Source organism: Papio anubis, chromosome 16 (genome assembly GCF_008728515.1).
Source record: "Papio anubis isolate 15944 chromosome 16, Panubis1.0, whole genome shotgun sequence".
NCBI classification, from domain to species: Eukaryota; Metazoa; Chordata; class Mammalia; order Primates; family Cercopithecidae; genus Papio; species Papio anubis.
In genome coordinates, this window is record NC_044991.1 from 8,485,798 (window position 1) to 8,503,611 (window position 17,814).

Below are 17,814 nucleotides of genomic sequence, written 5' to 3' on the forward strand. Positions count from 1 at the left end.
TCCCAAGGAGCTGGCACAGTGGATGTGTAAGGAAATGTAAAATAACAAGAAACAAGCTAAATTTACAATCCCTTGGTTATTGTTGTGTGCCATTGGCTACATTGAAGTAAAGGATAGGCTGGATGTGGTGGCTCACACCTGTAATCCCAGCACTTTAGGCCAAGGCAAGAGGATTGCTTGAGTCCAAGAGTTTGAGACTAGCCTGGGCAACATGGCAAGACCTTGTCACTACAAATAATTTAAAAATTAGCCGTGTGCGGTGACGCAGGTCCAAACTACTTAGGAGCCTGAGGTGGGGGAATTCTTGAACCCAGGCAGTTGAGGCTGCAGTGAGCTGTGATCGCACAGTGCACTCCAGTCTGGGCCACAGAAGGAGACCCTGTAACAGGGGGAAAAAAAAAAAGAAAAAAGAAAGGGGGCAAAGCATTCATCCCACTCCTCACCCCCACAGGAACACCAAATTTTAACAACTATCTGCACACAGAAAAGCACCGTCACAAGATCCAAAAATCAGCTGAGCCATCACAGTACCTGGTTTTAACTTCATATCACAAGAAGACGCACTGATGAGGGTGGGAGAGACAGTCCTAAATCGCTGACACCACCCTGCTCCCTCACCTGCTGGCAGAGGCCATGCAGCACTGAGTCTGTGCACTTGTGGGAGGGAGAGAGCAGTGACGGGGGGGCATGACACTGGACTCAGGGCTGCCCTGTCACAGCAGAGAGCAAAGTCATGCTGGGCTCAGTCAGCACCCACACCAGAAGGGAGCATTTGGGCCAGCCCTAGCCAGAGGGGAATCGCCCATTCCAGTGGCCAGAACTTGAGTTTCTGGGCAAGCCTTGCTACCATGGGTCAAAGTACTCAGGGATCCTAGGTAAACTTGCAAGACAGTCTAGGACACAAGGACTGTGGTTCCTCAGCAATTCCTAGTGCTGGGCTCGGCTCAGAGCCAGAGGACTGGGGTGGCACATGACCCAGGGAGCCAGGAGCCAGGGTGGCTCAGAGAGTGCTTGCCACCCCTCCCCCAACCCCGGGGTGCGGAGCTGGCAAAACAATGAAAGTAACTCATTTCTTCTGCTCAAGGAGAGAAGAGTGATGAGTAATGAGGACTTGGTCTCGCATCTTGGATACCAGCTCAGCCACAGTAGAAGAGGACGCTGGGTAGAGGAGTGAGGTGCCCAGTCCAGGCCCTAGCTCACCAGCATTCTAGACACGCCCTGGGGCAGAAGGGAACCCACTGTCTTGGAGACAAGGACCCAGCCCTGGCAGGATTCATCACCCGTGGGCAGCAATCACCGGCAGCAATACCCAGGGAGTACACCATGGGCCTTGGGCTCTGAGACATGCTGACTTCAGGTGTGAGCTGGCACACTCCCAGCTCTGGTGGCGAAAGTGAAAAAGGGAAGCAGAGGGAAGAGGAAAGGGGACTTTGTCTTGCACCCTAGGTACCAGCCTGGCCACAGTGGGGCAGAACACGAAGGAGGCTCTTGGGGTCCCTGAGTCCAGGCCTAGGCTCTTGGACAGCATTTCTAGACCTGCCCTGGGCAGAGGGAAGGCCATGTCCCTGCAGGGTGAGTCCCAGGGCTGGCAGCATTGACGACAAGCTGACTGAGGAGCCCTTGGGCTTTAGTGAACATCAGCTGTGGTCTGCCAGAACCCCCCACCATGGGCTGGCGGGGGTGGGGGCCACTGGAAGAGAATCCCCATCTGTGGAAAGTGGAGGGAAGAGCAGGAAGCACTTTGTATTGTATTTCCCATTGCTTAGCTGCAATGGAATAGAAGAAGAGGCAAATTGCTAAGGTTTTTGACAATAATCTCCGGCTCCCAGACAACATTTCTGGACCCACCTAGGGACTGGGGGAACTCATCACCCTGAGGGAAGGACACAGACCGGGATGGCTTCACTACCTGCAGGTCGCAGAGCCCTAGGGCCTTGAGTGAACATAGGTGGTAGCCAGGTAGTGGTTACAGCAGACCTTGGGTGAGACCCAGTGCTATGCTGGCTTCAAGTGTGACCAGTGCAGTCCCAGTGGTGGTGGCCACAGAGGTGCCTGTATCACCACACCCCCAGCTCCAGGTGGCTCAGCACAGAGAGAGAGAGACTCCATTTGTTTGGGAAAAAGTAAAGAAAGAGAACAAGAGTCTCTGCCTGCTAATCCAGACAATTCTTCCAGATCTTATCCAAGACCAAGGCGGTACCTCTATGAGGTTTCAAAAACCACAGCGTTGGCCGGGTGGGGTGGCTCACACATGCAATCCCAGCACTTTGGGAGTCTGAGGTGAGCAGATCACCTGAGGTCAGGAGTTCGAGACCAGCCTGGCCAATATGGTGAAACCCCATCTCTACTAAAAATACAAAAAATTAGCTGGATGTGGTGGTGCATGCCTGTAATCCTAGCTACTCGGGAGGCTGAGGCAGAATTGCTTGAATCCGGGAGGTGGAGGATGTAGTGAGCCGAGATCATGCCATTGCACTACAGCCTGGGCAACAACAAGAGTGAAACTCTGTCTCAAAACAAAAACAAAAACACGGCCGGGCGTGGTGGCTCATGCCTGTAATTCCAGCACTCTGGGAGGCCAAGACGGGATCACGGGGTCAGGAGATCGACACCATCCTGGCTAACACAGTGAAACCCTGTCTCTACTAGAAAATACAAAAAATTAGACAGGCGTGGTGGCGGGTGCCTGTAGTCCCAGCTACTCAGGAGGCTGAGGCAGGAGAATGGCGTGAACCCGGGAGGCGGAGCTTGCAGTGAGCCGAGATTGCGCCACTGCACTCCAGCCTGGGCAACAGAGTGAGACTCTGTCTCAAAAAGAAAACAAAGACAAAAAACAAAAAACAAAAACAAAAAAACAAAAACCCCAAAACCACAGCATTATTGATCGTGGGGCCCAAGTCCCTTCAAATACCTGGAAATCATCCTCAAGAAGGACAGACACAAACAAGCCCGGACAGCAAGAACCACGATAAATACCTTACTCTTCTCTTCAATGCCCAGACACCAGCAAACATCCACAAGTCTCGAGATCAGCCAGGAAAACATGACCCCACCAAACAAACTAAGGTGCCAGGGACCAATCCCAGAGAGACAGAGACATGGGACCTTACAAAGAATTCAAAATAGCTGTTTTGAGGGACCTCAAGGAAATTCAAGGTAACACAGAGAAGGAATTCAGAATTCTATCAGATACATTTAACAAAGTAACTGAAATAATTAAAAAGAATCCAGAAGAAATTCTAGAGTTAAAAAATGCAACTGACATACTGAAGAATTCATCAGAGTTTTAAATCTATGGGCAAATCTATTACTAAATCATAATTAAAGTTATTAAAGCATAGGGCAAATCTACGAGTTATTGGCCTTAAAGAGGAGGTAAGAGAAAGACAGAGGGGCCCGGGCGCAGTGGCTCACACCTGTAATCCCAGCATGTTGGGAGGCCGAGGCGGGTGGATCACAAGGTCAGGAGATTGAGACCAGCCTGGCCAAGATGGTGAAACCCCATCTCTACTAAAAATATGAAAATTAGCCGGGCGTCATGGCAGGGTCCTGTAATCCCAGCTACTCAGGAGGCTGAGGCAGGGAACTGCTTGAACCCAGGAGGCAGAGGTTGTAGTAAGCCAAGACTGCACCACTGCACTCCAACCTGGGTGACAAAGTGAGACTCCACCTAAAAAAAAAAAAAAAGAAAAAAAAAATAGAAAGACATAGGGGTAGAAAGTTTATTCAAAAGGATAATAACAGAGAACATCCCAAACCTAGAGAAAGATATCAACTTTCAGGTACAAGAAGTTTATAGAACACCAAGCAGATTTAACCCAAAGAAGAAGATGACCTCAAGGCATCTGATAATTAAACTCCCAAAGGTCAAGGATAAAGAAAGGAACCTAAAAGCAGCAAGAGAAAAGAAGCAAATAACATGCAATGGAGCTCCAATACATGACATGGGGTAGTCACCTTTCCAGTGGAAACCTTACAGGCCAGGGGACAGTGGCATGACATATTTAAAGTGCTGAAGGAAAAAAAACTTTTACCCTAGAAAAGCATATCTGGCAAAAATGTCCTTCCAACAGGAAGGAGAAATAAAGACCCTCCTAGACAAACAAAAGCTGCGAGATTTCATCAACGCCAGACCTATCCCACAAGAAATGCTAAAGGGAGTTTTTCAATCTGAAAAAAAAAGGATGTGAATGACCAAGAAGAAATCATCTAAAGGTACAAAACTCACTGGTAATAGTAAGCACACAGAAAAACAAAGTATTATAATACTGTAATTGTGGTGTGTAAACTACTCTTAATTAGAAAGACTAAATGATGAACCAATAAAAAATAATAAGTACTTTTCAAGACATAAACAATACAGTAAGACATAAAGAGGCTGGACCCGGTGGCTCACGCAGGTAATCCCAGCACTTTGGGAGGCTGAGGTAGGTGGATCACCTGAGGGCAGGAGTTCGAGACAAGCCTGGCCAACATGGTGAAACCCCATCTCTACTAAAAATACAAAAAATTGGCCGGGCGCGGTGGCTCAAGCCTGTAATCCCAGCACTTTGGGAGGCCGAGGCGGGTGGATCACGAGGTCAGGAGATCGAGACCATCCGGGCTAACATGATGAAACCCCGTCTCTACTAAAAATACAAAAAAAACTAGCCGGGCGTGGTGGCGGGCGCCTGTAGTCCCAGCTACTCGGAGGCTGAGGCAGGAGAATGGCGTGAACCTGGGAGGCGGAGCTTGCAGTGAGCCGAGATCGCGCCACTGCACTCCAGCCTGGGTGACACAGCGCGAGACTCCGTCTCAAAAAAAAAAAAAAAAAAAAAAAAATACAAAAAATTTAGCCGGGCATGGTGGTGGGCGCCTGCTACCCAGGAGGCTGAGGCAGGAGAATCGCTTGAACCTGGGAGGTGGAGGTTAAAGTGACCCAAGATCATGTCACTGCACTCCAGGCTGGGCAACAGAGCAAGACTTTATCTCAAAAACAAAAAAAGACAAAGAGAAACAACAAAAAGTTAAAAAGCGCCGGGATGAAGTTCAAGTGTAGAGTTTTTATTAGTTTTTTTTTTTTTTGCTTTATGTTTGTTTGTGCAATCAGAGTTAAGTTGTCATCAGTTTAAAATAATGAGTTATAAGATAATATTTGCAAGCCTCATGGCAACCTCAAATCAAAAAGCACACAGTACGTGAGACTGTGTCTCAAAAAGAAAAAACACGCAATGGATACACACACACAAGAAAGCAAGAAATTAAATCATACCACCCGAGAAAATCGCCTTCATTAAAAGACAAGAAGGGAAAAAAAAAAAAAAAAAGACCACAAAACAGTGAGAAAACAAATAACAAAACAGCAGGAGTAAGTCCCTGCTTAGCAATAATAACATTGAATGTAAATGGACTAAAGTCTCCAATATAAAGATACAGAGTAGCTGAATGGATGAAAAAGCAAGGCCCAATGCTTTGTTGCCTAGAAGACACACACTTCACCTATAAAGATACACATAGGCTGGGCACAGTGGCTCACGCCTGTAATCTCAGCACTTTGGGAGACTGAAGTGGGCAGATCACAAGGTCAGGAGATCAAGACCATCCTGGCTAACACGGTGAAACCCCATCTCTATGAAAAATACAAAAAATTAGCTGGGCATGGTGGCGTGCACCTGTAGTCCCAGCTACTCGGGAGGCTGAGGCAGGAGAATGGCTTGAACCAAGGAGGCGGAGCTTGCAGTGAGCTGAGATCACGCCACTGTACTCCAGCCTGGGCGACAGAGCAAGACTCCATCTCAAAAAAAAAAAAAGATACACATAGACTGAAAATAAAGGGATAGAAAAAGATACTCCACGCCAATGAAAAACAAAAAAGAGCAGGAGTAGCAATACTTAGACAAAATAGATTTTAAGACAAAAACTGTAAGAAGAGGCTGGGCATGGTGGCTCACGCCTGTAATCCCAGCACTTTGGGAGGCTGAGGTGGGTGGATCACGGGGTCAGGAGATCAAGACCATCCTGGCTAACATGGTGAAACCCCATCTCTACTAAAAATACAAAAAATTAGCTGGGCGTGGTGGCGTGTGCCTGTAGTTCCAGCTACTCGGGAGGCTGAGGTGGGAGAATGGCTTGAACCTGGGAGGCGGAGCTTGCAGTGAGCCGAGATTGTGCCACTGCACTCCAGCCTGGGTGACAGAGTGAGACTCCCTCTCACAAGCAAAATAAAACAAACAAAAACTGCAAGAGGAGACAAAGAAAGTCATCCAGCAACAGAATATAACAATTGTAAATATATATGCACACAACACTGGAGCACATAAAGCAAATGTTATTAGAGCTAAAGAGATAGACCTTAATGCAATAATAGCTAGGGACTTCAACACCCCACATTCAGCATTGGCCGGACATCCCAGATGAAAGCCCAGCAAGAAAACATTAGACTTAATCTGCACTACAGAACAAATGGACCTACTAGATATTTACAGAACACTTTGTCCAAAGTCAGCAGAATACCCGTTCTTCTCCTCAGCACATGGATCATTCTCAAGGATACACCATATGTTAGGTCACAAAGCAAGTCTTAAAACATTAAAAAAGTTAAAATAATATCAAGCATCTTCTCTGACCACAACAGAATAAAAGTAGAAATCAACAAGAGGAATTCTGGGAACTATACAAACACGTGAAAATTAAACAATATGCTCTGGATTGACCAGTGGTTCAAGGAAGAAATTAGGAAGGAAATTTGGCTGGGCACAGTAGCTCACACCTGTAATCCCAGCACTCTGGGAGGCTGAGGCAGCCAGATGACCTGAGATCAGGAGTTTGAGACCAGTCTGGCCAACATGGTGAAAACCCCGTTTCTACAAAAAAAAAAAAATTAGCAGAGCATGGTGGCATGTGCCTGCAGTTCCAGCTACTAGGGAGGCTGAGATGGGAGGATTGCTTGAACCCAGGAAGTCAAGGCTGCAGTAAGCCCTGATGGCATCACTGCACTCCAGCCTCGGTGACAGAGCAAGACCCTGTCTCAAGAAAACAAACAAAAAAACAAAACACACACACACACACACACACACACAGATGCTTAAACTAGTATAATTTTGCTGTTAGAGCGAAGAGGGGTGGCCTGTGTAGTAAAAACGGGGGAAGTCATTCCTTGCACAATGCAAACCATTGGACCAAGAGTCCAAACTGACTCTTGACAGGCTGTTGGGAGATATCTGCTAAGGCCTTGGAATGTCCTGCCTGAAATAGTGCCTTTGTACATAGCTGGGGCCTTGGATCATACAACATAGTTTATGCCAACAATGTGACCGGGGGTGGGGCCCTTGGCCTGTATCCATCTGACTTCAGGAGGGGCTAGAGACTGAGTAACTGAGGTCAGCCATGTTGGGGGGCTCAAGCCTAGGTTTTTGTGTCCCAACAAAAACCCTGGACACCAAGGCTCAGGTGAGCTTCCATGGCTGGCAGTGCTCTCTACGTCACTTGCTGTTGGGGGAGAATTAAGCACTGCCTGTAGGAGTCCACCAGGAAAGACAGCTGCAGCCTCAGCCTGGTTATTCTGGACTGTGGCCCCTGTGCCTTTCATCTTTGCTGACTTTAATCTGTACCGTTCTCTGTAATAAACTGTAACAGGAAGGATAACAGCTTTTCTAGGTCTGTGAGACCTTCTAGCAAATCACCGAACCTGAGGGTGGTCTGGGGGACCACAACACAGTCTCCCACCCTAGCCAGGGAATGGGCTGATTCCTGGCATATACGTATTCATATCCACCCAGCCAAGACATATGCATGGACTTTGTTGCCAAGCCAGGCAGCCAGTGATGGGTCTCTGGGCGTGACGTGGGGGTAGGCTGTCACCTGCTGAGAATCACTATGCCTGTATCTCAAGTAAAGTCAAGTGTCCAGGTAAGAATGAATGAGGTGAGGCCAGTCTCGGTGGCTCACACCTGTAATCCCAGCACTTTGGGAGGCTGAGGGTGGTGGGTCGCCTGAAGTCAGGAGTTTGAAACCAGACTGGCCAACATGGCAAAACCCATCACTACTAAAAAGATAAAAATTAGCCGGGGGTGGTAACGGGTGCCTGTAATCCCAGCTACTCGGGAAGTTGATGCACGAGAATTGCTTGAACTCGGGAGGTGGAGGTTGCAATGAGCTGAGACTGCACCACTGCACTCCAGCCTGGGTGACAGAGCAGACTCCATCTCAAAAAAAAAAAAAGAAAGAATGAGGTGACAGGGTGACAGGTGAGGGGTGAGCGCTGACATCAGGCAGGTGACTCAACACAACCAGGACCTTGGCAGGGGCCCAGAATGGATTCAGAAACCAAGTGGGAGCCACTAGATTCATTTTCTGTACAACAGGGTCCCAGCTGAGGAGCAAGTTCGGGGGGCTTGATGCCCAACTCTAGCGGGGCACAGCACAAAGCTCGTAGGGGGAAGGGGTCACCAGAAAGCCAACGACATGAGAGTGGCTGGGCCGGGGCTGTCCGGCGGGCACCGAGAAGCTGAAGCGCTGCAGCAGGCAGGTGAAGAAGAGGAAGAGCTCCATGCGGGCCAGGGGCTCCCCGAGGCATGCACGGCGGCCTGTGGGGAGGGGAGGGGAAGGGTGTCAGTGAGCCTGGCTTCCAGGCAATACCCCTGCAAGACTCCATGGAAGCAGGCAGGGTGCTGGGCTCCCCACAGGCACCTGCTGAGAAAGGCAGGAAGGCCTCTGGCTTCACAAAGTGGCCCTGAGCATCCAGAAAGTGTTCGGGGTGGAAGCGGAAGGGCTTCTCCCAGACGGCCTCATCCTTCAGCACCAATGACAGGTTGGTGAAGAGCGTTGTCCCCTGGGCAGGAGATGCAGGGTGAGAGTGGGGACTGGGCTCTAGGATGCTGGGACCCCTGCCACCAAATGCACGGGGGACACACACTGCCTGGCACACAGCTGGACTCTGTCAACTAGTCCGGCACCCGAGAAGCTCCTGAGCACCCTCTCTGACCCCATGGCAGGGCGCAGTCACACCTCCCGGGGCGCCCACGCTGCCCCCTCTCCCTACAGGCACTGGGGTCCTCCAATATTCTGGCAGGTCCTGATCTGTCTTCCCTACTAGACTGGGGCTCTAGATGGACAGGCCAGCCCTGCCTATACTCTGCACCCCACACCCAGGCTGGGACAGTTGATGTGGTGGCATTGAGGACTGGGTGGCCAGGGTTCCCAGAGTGGGCCCACCTGGCAGTGGCCATGCTGGGGCTACCACCAGGGGCTGGTGCTGAGCTGGGGTGAGGAGGGCTCCAGGCCTACCTTAGGGATGAGGAAGCCCTGCACTTCGATGTCACGGGATGTCATGTGGGGCATATTCAGGGGAACAATATCCCCAAAGCGCTGCACCTCATGAATCACGGCAGTGGTGTAGGGCATGCGAGCCTGGTCACGCATCTCTGGTCGCCGCACCTGCCCTATCACGTTGTCGATCTCCTGTTGGACACGGCCTGGACAGACATGCAAACCCACAATGGGTCAGCACTCAGGGGACCAGTCCTGACCCTCTCCTGCCTCCTGTGTTGGAGGAGGTCAGGCTTACAGGAGACTGGTCAAGCCTGTGCTGGGAGCCCTGGGTGTCCTAGCTAAGCTCAGGGGCTCCCGCCTGTACCCTTCCTCCCTTGCCCCCTGCACTTGGCCCCAGCTGGACTCACGCTGCACATCCGGGTGCAGGATCATGAGCAGGAGGCCCCAGGCCAGTGTGGTCGAGGTGGTCACCATCCCAGCAAAGAACAGGTCAGCCACCACCATGCGCAGGTTCTCCTCATTGAAGCTGCTCTCGGGGTTCCTCTTGGCCTGAGCAGGGCTGAGAGAGTACTCAGGGACAGAGCGGGAAAGCCCCCAAACGTCCTCCCATTCTGCACCTGTCAGCCCAGGTGCCACTCACCAGGTAATCCAGAGGCCCCACCTTTTGCCTGGCCACTCCTCATTCCTCCCAGGAGCTCAACCCACCACCCTTGGTCCCCACCATGGCAGCCGCTCTCACCTTCTCCATCTCTGCCAGGAAGGCCTCAGTCAGGTCTCAGGGTGGCTGGGCTGGGTCCCAGGTCATCCTGTGCTCGGTCAGCAGCTCATCTAGCTGGGTCAGGAAAGCCTTTTGGGAGCGTAGGACCTTGCCAGCCAGCGCTGGGATGCGCAGGAGGAGGGGGACAGCATTCAGCACCTACACCAGACACAGAACAGGGTCTCAATCTCTCCTGTGCTCTGCGTTCACCTGGACCAGTCTCAGGCCCCAGCTGTCTCCAGGGAAGACCCAGGGCCGGCCTGTCTCCACCACTGACCTCCCCAAGTTCCTCCTCAAGTACCAGCCTCCACCCTCTCTCCTTGCCTTGGGCTGCCAGAGGAGAAATCTAAAATAAAAATCTCTAATGTGGACAGGAGGCACAGGGTCCTTGGCCTTTCTTGGTGCCCCCTGACCCAGGCATACCTCTCCCCTCACGGTGTCTGAGATTTCTCCTCCTCCTCCAGGCCCTTCCTCTAGCAGTGAGCTCTCCTGGAATGTCCTTTCCCAAACCCTTCTATGCAAACCCACTCCTCTGAGGCCCTGCTGCAGCCCGGGCACCTCTCAGGAGCTCGCCCTGCAGAGACCCTGCGGTCCCTGGCTCCGCACCTCACGCAGGAAGCCCGACTCCTCCTTCAATCCCTCCTGTGCTAGGTTCAGCAGCCTGAGAAAGCGAGGGTCGTCGTACTCAAAGCGGCACCCGCAGGTGAGGGAGGCAATTACATTGCTCGCCGCTTTGTCCAGGAGGCCATTGGGGCGAAAGGGGCATCCTGGGGGCGGGAGATGCGGGTCAGGGGTCGCTTTCCCCGTCCCCCACCTTCCCAGTTCCCGCCTTGTGCCCCTCTGCCCATCACCCACCGGCTTGGTCAGCGAAGGCGGCACAGAGGCAGGCGGCCTCCTCGGTCACCCACTGCTCCAGCGACTTCTTGCCCAGGCCCAAGTTGCGCAAGGTCGACACGGAGAAGCGCCTCTGCTCGCGCCACGCGGGGCCATAGCGCGCCAGCAACACCCCTGGGGGTGGGATGGACACGTGGGCGTGGCCATGAAGGCCTTGGCCCCGCCCTCCACCGCCCACTACAACCCTGTGGTTTTCCTGGTCTTCCGTGGTCCCTTGCTGCATCCAGCAGGGCACCGGGCCTGCTCTTTGCTCACCTACCTTGCTTGGGTCTTGGCCCCACCTTGGCTCTTCCGACCCTGACTGCCTTTCCACTCAGGGAAGATCCCGCGCGCCCCGCCCTGCCCATACGGAGCCCGCAGCACAGCTGGGACACCGGCTTTCAGTTGGGAAAGGCTCGGGCTGCTCTTAACCAGGATCCTGGCAGGTTTGTGCAGTTGCCCCACCCACTCACCACAAGCCCCACCTCCTCCCGCCCACACACTCGCACCTCCCCAGTGGAAGTGGTTTCCCGGTCCGCTGTCCCCAACCCACTCTCTGGCCTTTTTCTGTGTCCCAACTCCACGACCCCGCGCCCTCTCGGCCCAGCTTGGGCTACGGTCACCGCCCACTCAGGGCCCACGGAAACGAGGTGTCTGTACCCCACCGCCGCTTGCCTTGGGAGCGTGGCCCGATGCCCAGGACCTGGTAGATGGGCACAGGCGGGCGGTCGGCAGTGTCCTCGCCGCAGGTCACCAGCGCCTCGCGCACGGCCGCCAGCCCATTGAGCACGACCACCGGCGTCCAGGCCAGCTGCAGGCTGAACACGTCCCCGAAGCGGCGCCGCAGCTGTAGAGGGAGGGTCAGGGCCTCTGTCAAGCCAGGGTCCCCCCAGACTGCAGGTCCTAGTCCCAAGTGAGCCTTGGGCGACCCCCGGGGCTACCAGGAGTGAGCAGGTGCAAGGAGGAGACCCGGCCTCCTGATCCTGGGGCGTGGGGGTCACACCTTCTACGATGGAGGAACTCAGTTTGAATGCGTCACCCAGCTATGACTTTGCAAGAGTCACCGAAATTGCCAGTAGGCCCCAGTTAGCATCCCATTTTACAGCTGATGGTCCATGCCGGTAAGCAGTGAGGCCTGAAGACCCACAGTGCAAAAGGTTTGAACCTGGTCACTATATCCCTTCATCCTCGATTTCTAACTTATTCATTTCTTTAGACCATGTCTGGCTCTATCACCCAGGTTGGAGTGCAATGGTGCGATCTTGGCTCACTGCAACCTCCACCTCCCGGGTTCAAGCAATTCTCCTGCCTCAGTCTCCCGAGTAGCTGGGATTACAGGTGCCCGCCACTGCACCCGGCTAATTTTTGTATTTTTAGTAGAGACAGGTTTCACCATGTTGGCCAGGCTGGTCTCGAACTCCTGACCTTGTGATTCCCCCGCCTCAGTCTCCCAAGATGCTGGGATTACAGGTGTTAGCCACCGTGCCCAGCCGTTGATTTCTTACTTATTCCTTTATTTAGACATTGTCTGGCTCTGTCACCCAGGTTGCAGTGCAATGGCACAATCTCCGCTCACTACAACCTCTGCCTCCTAGGTTCAAGCAATTCTGCCTTAGCCTCCCGAGTAGCTGGGATTAAAGGCATGTACCACTGTGCCCAGCTAATTTTTTGTATGTTTAGTAGAGACGGGGTTTTGCCATGTTGGCCAGACTTGTCTGGAACTCCTGACCTCAGGTGATCCATCCACCTTGGCTTCCCTAAGTGCTGGGATTACAGGTGTGAGGCACCACGCGCAGCCTGATTTCCTGATTTAAACGGCACATAGGACCCTCACTTGTCTTCCATTCCCAGGGCCTTTCCTTCTGGTGTCAGCAGAAGGGACTTTGTACTCCATAACATATGCTGCCCAATGGGATTGCACGCCCATTGCCAAGTCCAGCCCCACCTCCAGGCCCTTGCCCCACTTTTTCTTGGCTTTTGGAAAATCTCATCTTTCATGCCATGCATAAATGCCCTCCCCCAGGAAGTCCCTCAAATCTGCTTCCCCTTCTCAGCCTGGCTTCTGGTCCAGACTGTGGCTCTACCCACCATGTTTGCTGCTGGTGGGGGATCCTCAGGACCTCTGCCACCCTCCAGGACCTCCTCCCTCACCTGGTCGAAGCAGTATGGTGTGTTCTTGAAGTCCACATGCAGCAGGTTGCCCAGCCCCGGCAGTGGCAGGGGACCTGGCGGGTAGCGTGCAGCCCAGCGTTGGCGCCGGTGCATCAGGTCCACCAGGAGCAGGAAGATGGCCACTGTCATGGCCAGGGGCACCAGTGCATCCAACCCCATGACTGCCTTGCTGCCCACTGGGCTCCTCTAGACACACCTGGCTCCCCCACCCCACCAGCCACAGAGGACCAGGCAGGACACTCTCAGCACATGAAGTGCATGATCATTCCCTTATAAAGGAAACTGATCATGGCCTTTGCCCTCTGCTGTGAGCCAACCTGCTGTGTTGACTGTGCTGCCAGTGGGTGCAGGGTTAGGCCAGGGTGGGTAGGGGCTGCTCCAGAGGTCCTTGACCCTGCTGCTTGCTCTTGGTGCCTACCCAGGTTAGGGTGATGGGTGAGAAGTGACCTGGCATGAGCTCCACCCAAGCTGGCGATATGGGTTGTACTGGGTGCTGAGCTGTGTACTGGGAGCATGGCGGGAAGGCTGTGAGTGGACCAATGCCCCACCGTAATCACGACCTTGAGGAGCAGGAAGGTATCATAGCTGACATGAGAAGCCAGCGGTACCATGAGGGTCATGGGGACTCCGCCCCAGGCTGGAACAGGACTTTCTGGGAAGGATTCATGGAGAACTTTGTCTAGCTGACTGAGGGGCTGCCTAGCACTGTAGGCCACAGCACTGGCAGTGGGAAAAAGCCACCCCTGGAATTTCCTGTGCAGGTGGCCTGAGGGGCAGCAGGAGGCCGGCAGCTGGAGCCTAGGTCTTTTCAGGTCTGGATGAAGACTGGATCTGGGGAACAAAAGGCAGGGAGAACAGTTTATTTAAAATTAAAAAAAAAAAAAATTAAAAAGTTTTTTTGAGAGACAGGGGCTTGCTCTGTTGCCCACGCTGGAGTGCAGAGGTGTGATCAAAGCTCACTGCAGCCTCAAACTCCTGTGCTCAGTCAAGAGATCCTCCTATTTTCGCCTCCCAAGTAGCTGGAACTACAGGTGCACACCATTATGCTTGGCTAATTTTTTTGTTGAGATGGGTTCTCACTATGTTGCCCACTCTGGTCTTGAACTCCTGGCTTCAAGTGATCCTCCTGCGTTGGTCTCCCAAAGTGTTGGGATTAGAGGCATGAGCCACCTGGCCCAACAGAAGTTTTGAGGCCACTCAACTGACAAAGAGAGCAAGACCCATGTCCATCTGGGGACTTCTCAGATCTGGCTTGTGGCCTCCCAAATTGGCCTCAACTGAATGAATGTTCCTGTCCTATGTGGCAGCACCCTTCTACCTCGGACTGTGAGAGAATCAAGGTGCAGGGACTGGTGGCCCTTTATACATTACCTGTATGCACTCTTGGCCTTTTGAGGTGTCAGACCCCCCACTCAAGCAGTCATCATGATGGGCGTATGAATGGCAGGGACAGGCATGCCTGCAACGTAGGCAGTGTCCTCCCGAGTGCCCTCTTTACCAGCCAGAGGCCTGTAATTCAAGATACAGCAGCATGAGGAAAACCTTCGATAATGATGCCTATGGCCTTTTCCAATCATTGTGCACCTGTGGCTTCCATTGATAGGGCACTTATGTGCCAGAAACTGCTGGTCAGACTATGTGTGCTCCAGCTCATTAATCCTCCCACAGCCCCCTAAGGAGGTGGTTTTATGGTCCCCAAGGCAGAGACCAAGGTTCAGAGATTACATAACAAAGTTCAAGTCACAGAGCGGTGTTAGAGTCCACGTCTAAAGTGTATGCTGAGCTACTACTCTATACTGTTTGGACATTACATTCTATTAATGGTCGGTATAGAAGTTTCTGGGATTATTTTTAGGGAACAGATCCAACCTGCCTTCCCTCAACACTGGGACTGCTTGTGCCACGGTGAAAAGTGCACTGTGCCCTGGCAGGCCCTCTGGACATTGCCAAGTGAGATGGTGTGAAAATACATCAGCAAGTGGTAGACTAGGAAACTCCGGGCTCATTCTCCTGGAGAGCTCAGGGTTAACAAAGCTATAGGAACCAAAACATCATTGTGAGAATTCTAGAGACTAGTTAGGACGCTGCAATGCCAGCTGACGCAGAGCCAGGAAGGGACTGCACTGGAAGAGTAGTAAAGTTGAGCATTTTACTTGTTCTTGCCCTTCCCCCTGCCAGGCACAGCAATGCCACTGGGAGGGACCCTCCAATTCCCAGCTCCTCCCATGGGACAGGTTTCTGTTGGGTCTGACTCATCCCCGAGTGCTGAGTGGCAGGGTCTGCCCTCAGAGCAGCACCTCTGAGTTTCCACAGCTGCAAGGGGGTGGGATTATGGGCAGTCTGGGTATCCTGGAGGGGATTGGTGCCTGGATCCCCGGTAAATACCGAAATCCAAGGATGCTCAAGTTCCTTATGTAAAATTGCATAGTATACCTATGTATATGCTCCTGTATACTTTAAATCATCTCTAGATTATTTATAATACCTAATACAGTGTAAATACTACGTAAATAGTTGCTATACTGTACTGCTCTTATTTGTATTTTTAGTTGTCATACTTTTCTTTTCCAAGTATCTTCGATGTGTGGCTGAGTTTGTGGATGTGGAGCCTGTGGGTACTGAGGGCTGCCTGTACCCTAGAAACAGAGATGGAAAGTCCAGGGGCAGGATGGGCCTGCAGGGGGGCAGTTTAATGGGTAAAGTTTCAGTTTCATAAAATGAAAAAGTTCTGAACATTGGTTGCACAACAATGTGAACACACTTAACACCACTAAACTGTACCATAACTGTTATGATGGTAAATTTTTTTAGCCACAATTTAAAAACTTTTAAAGTTATTCAAAAAATAAATGGCCACATACACACCTGTTAGAATGGCTTAAATCCAGAACACTGACACCACCACATGCTGGCAAGGATGTGGACCATCAGGAACTCATTCATTGCTGGTGGGAGTACAAAATGGTACAGATACTTTGGAAGACAGTTTGGCAATTTCTTTTCCATTCTTCAATTTTTTTTTTTTTTTTGAGACGGAGTCTCAGTCACTCTGTTACCCAGGCTAGGAGTGCAGTGGTGTGATCTCAGCTCACTGGAACCTCTGCCTTCTAGGTTCAAGCAATCCTCCCACCTCAGCCTCCCGAGTAGCTGGGACTGCAGGCATGAACCATGTCCGGCTGATTTTTGTACTTTTAGTAGAGACAGGGTTTCACCATGTTGGCCAGGCTGGTCTCAAACTCCTGACCTCAGGTGATCCAGACAGTTTGGCAATTTTTTACAAAACTAGACATACTCTTACCATACAATCCACCAACTGTGCTTCCTGTACTTACCCAAAGGAGTTGAGACCTTATGCCCACACAAAAACCTGCAAAGGGATGTTTACAGCAGCTTCATCTTTAGTTGTCAGAACTTGAAAGCAACCAAGATGTTCTTCAGCAGGTGAATGGATAAACTGTGGTACAGCCAATGGAATTATTTATCACTAAAAAGAAACAAGCTATCAAGTCATGAAAGGACATGGTTGAACATTAAATGCACATTACTAAGTGGATGAAGCCAATCTAAAAGGCTACCTACTATATAATCTCAACTATATGACACTTTGGAAAAAGGCTCAGTAGTGAGGGACTGGGGGGAAGGAAGAATGAACAGTGGGACAGAGGATCCCTGGGGCAGCGAAACTACTCTGGATAATGGTGGGTCCACGTCTTTTTTTTTGAGACAGGATTTTGCTGTTGCCCAGGCTGGAGTGTGGTGGCGCGATCACGGCTCACTGTAGCCTCGACCTCCTGGGCTCAAGCGATTCTCCCATCTCAGCCTCCCAAATAGCTGAGACTACAGGCGTGCATCATCACGCCCGGCTAATTTTTGTATTTTTATGTAGAGAGGGGGTTTTGCCCAGGCTGTTCTCGAATTCAAGCCTGGATCTGCCCACCTGAGCCTCCCAAAATGCTGGGATTATAGGCATGAGCCACCACGCCCTGCCAGATCCAGGTCTTCACACATTTGTCAAAAGCCATAAAATGTACACCACCAGGAGTGGCCCCTAGTATAAACTATGGACTTTGGGTGATAACAATGTATCCATCAGTTGTAACAAACGTGCCACTCTGGATGGGATGTTGATAGAGGGGAAGGTATGCATATGGGGGTAAGGGGTTATATAGGAACTCTCTGTACCTTCAGCTTAATCCTGCTGTGAACATAAAACTGCTTTAACAAAATCAATTAAAACACTGAAGGAACTAAAAGGCACTTGAGCAGTTGAGGCGAACTGCAGAAGGCAGAAGCGAGTCAGGAGGCATGTGCGTATCACTGCCACTCCCCAGTGAAGGTCATTTCTGAAGTCAATTTAAGGAAAGACCTAGAACAATCGCAAGTACTCCACTCAAGCCAATCAAAAGGGGACAAAACAATAAAAGGCAAAATGACAAACATTTGCTGTCAGGAAAATATTTTCCTCAAGATACGTATTTTTCAAGTTTTGTGGTTTAGCCCTTGACACCTGAAATCTATCATTTTAACTGTATTAATGCCAAGACCAGAATGAGAATGCAACTAGCTCAAAAAAAGCCATCATTTCTATGCAGGTCCTGTTCAGTTGCCCAAGCTTGGTCCTATGGCCGACACAACGCACCCACCCACACCTCCATCCTGGCGGAGTGAAATGAGAAATGGACTGCTTCATGTAGCGATTAAAACACCATTAATCTGCCATTTCTGCTGCCCTAAATTGATGAACACAGAACTCATTTATAATT

At 51.3% G+C, this 17,814-nt stretch overlaps 1 protein-coding gene across 1 annotated transcript; it reads right to left on the reverse strand.

The window, feature by feature from the left end:
- Positions 1-8,151: 8,151 nt before the first annotated feature.
- On the reverse strand, positions 8,152-15,930 carry LOC101014919 (cytochrome P450 2D17-like). The gene is given in 10 exon segments (XM_031656247.1): positions 8,152-8,564; positions 8,668-8,809; positions 9,265-9,452; positions 9,657-9,798; positions 9,989-10,165; positions 10,613-10,773; positions 10,862-11,014; positions 11,555-11,726; positions 13,031-13,882; positions 14,423-15,930. Coding segments are annotated over 9 exon segments (1,494 nt in total). The 5' UTR covers positions 13,211-13,882; positions 14,423-15,930; the 3' UTR covers positions 8,152-8,385.
- Between the last annotated feature and the right edge of the window lie 1,884 nt (positions 15,931-17,814).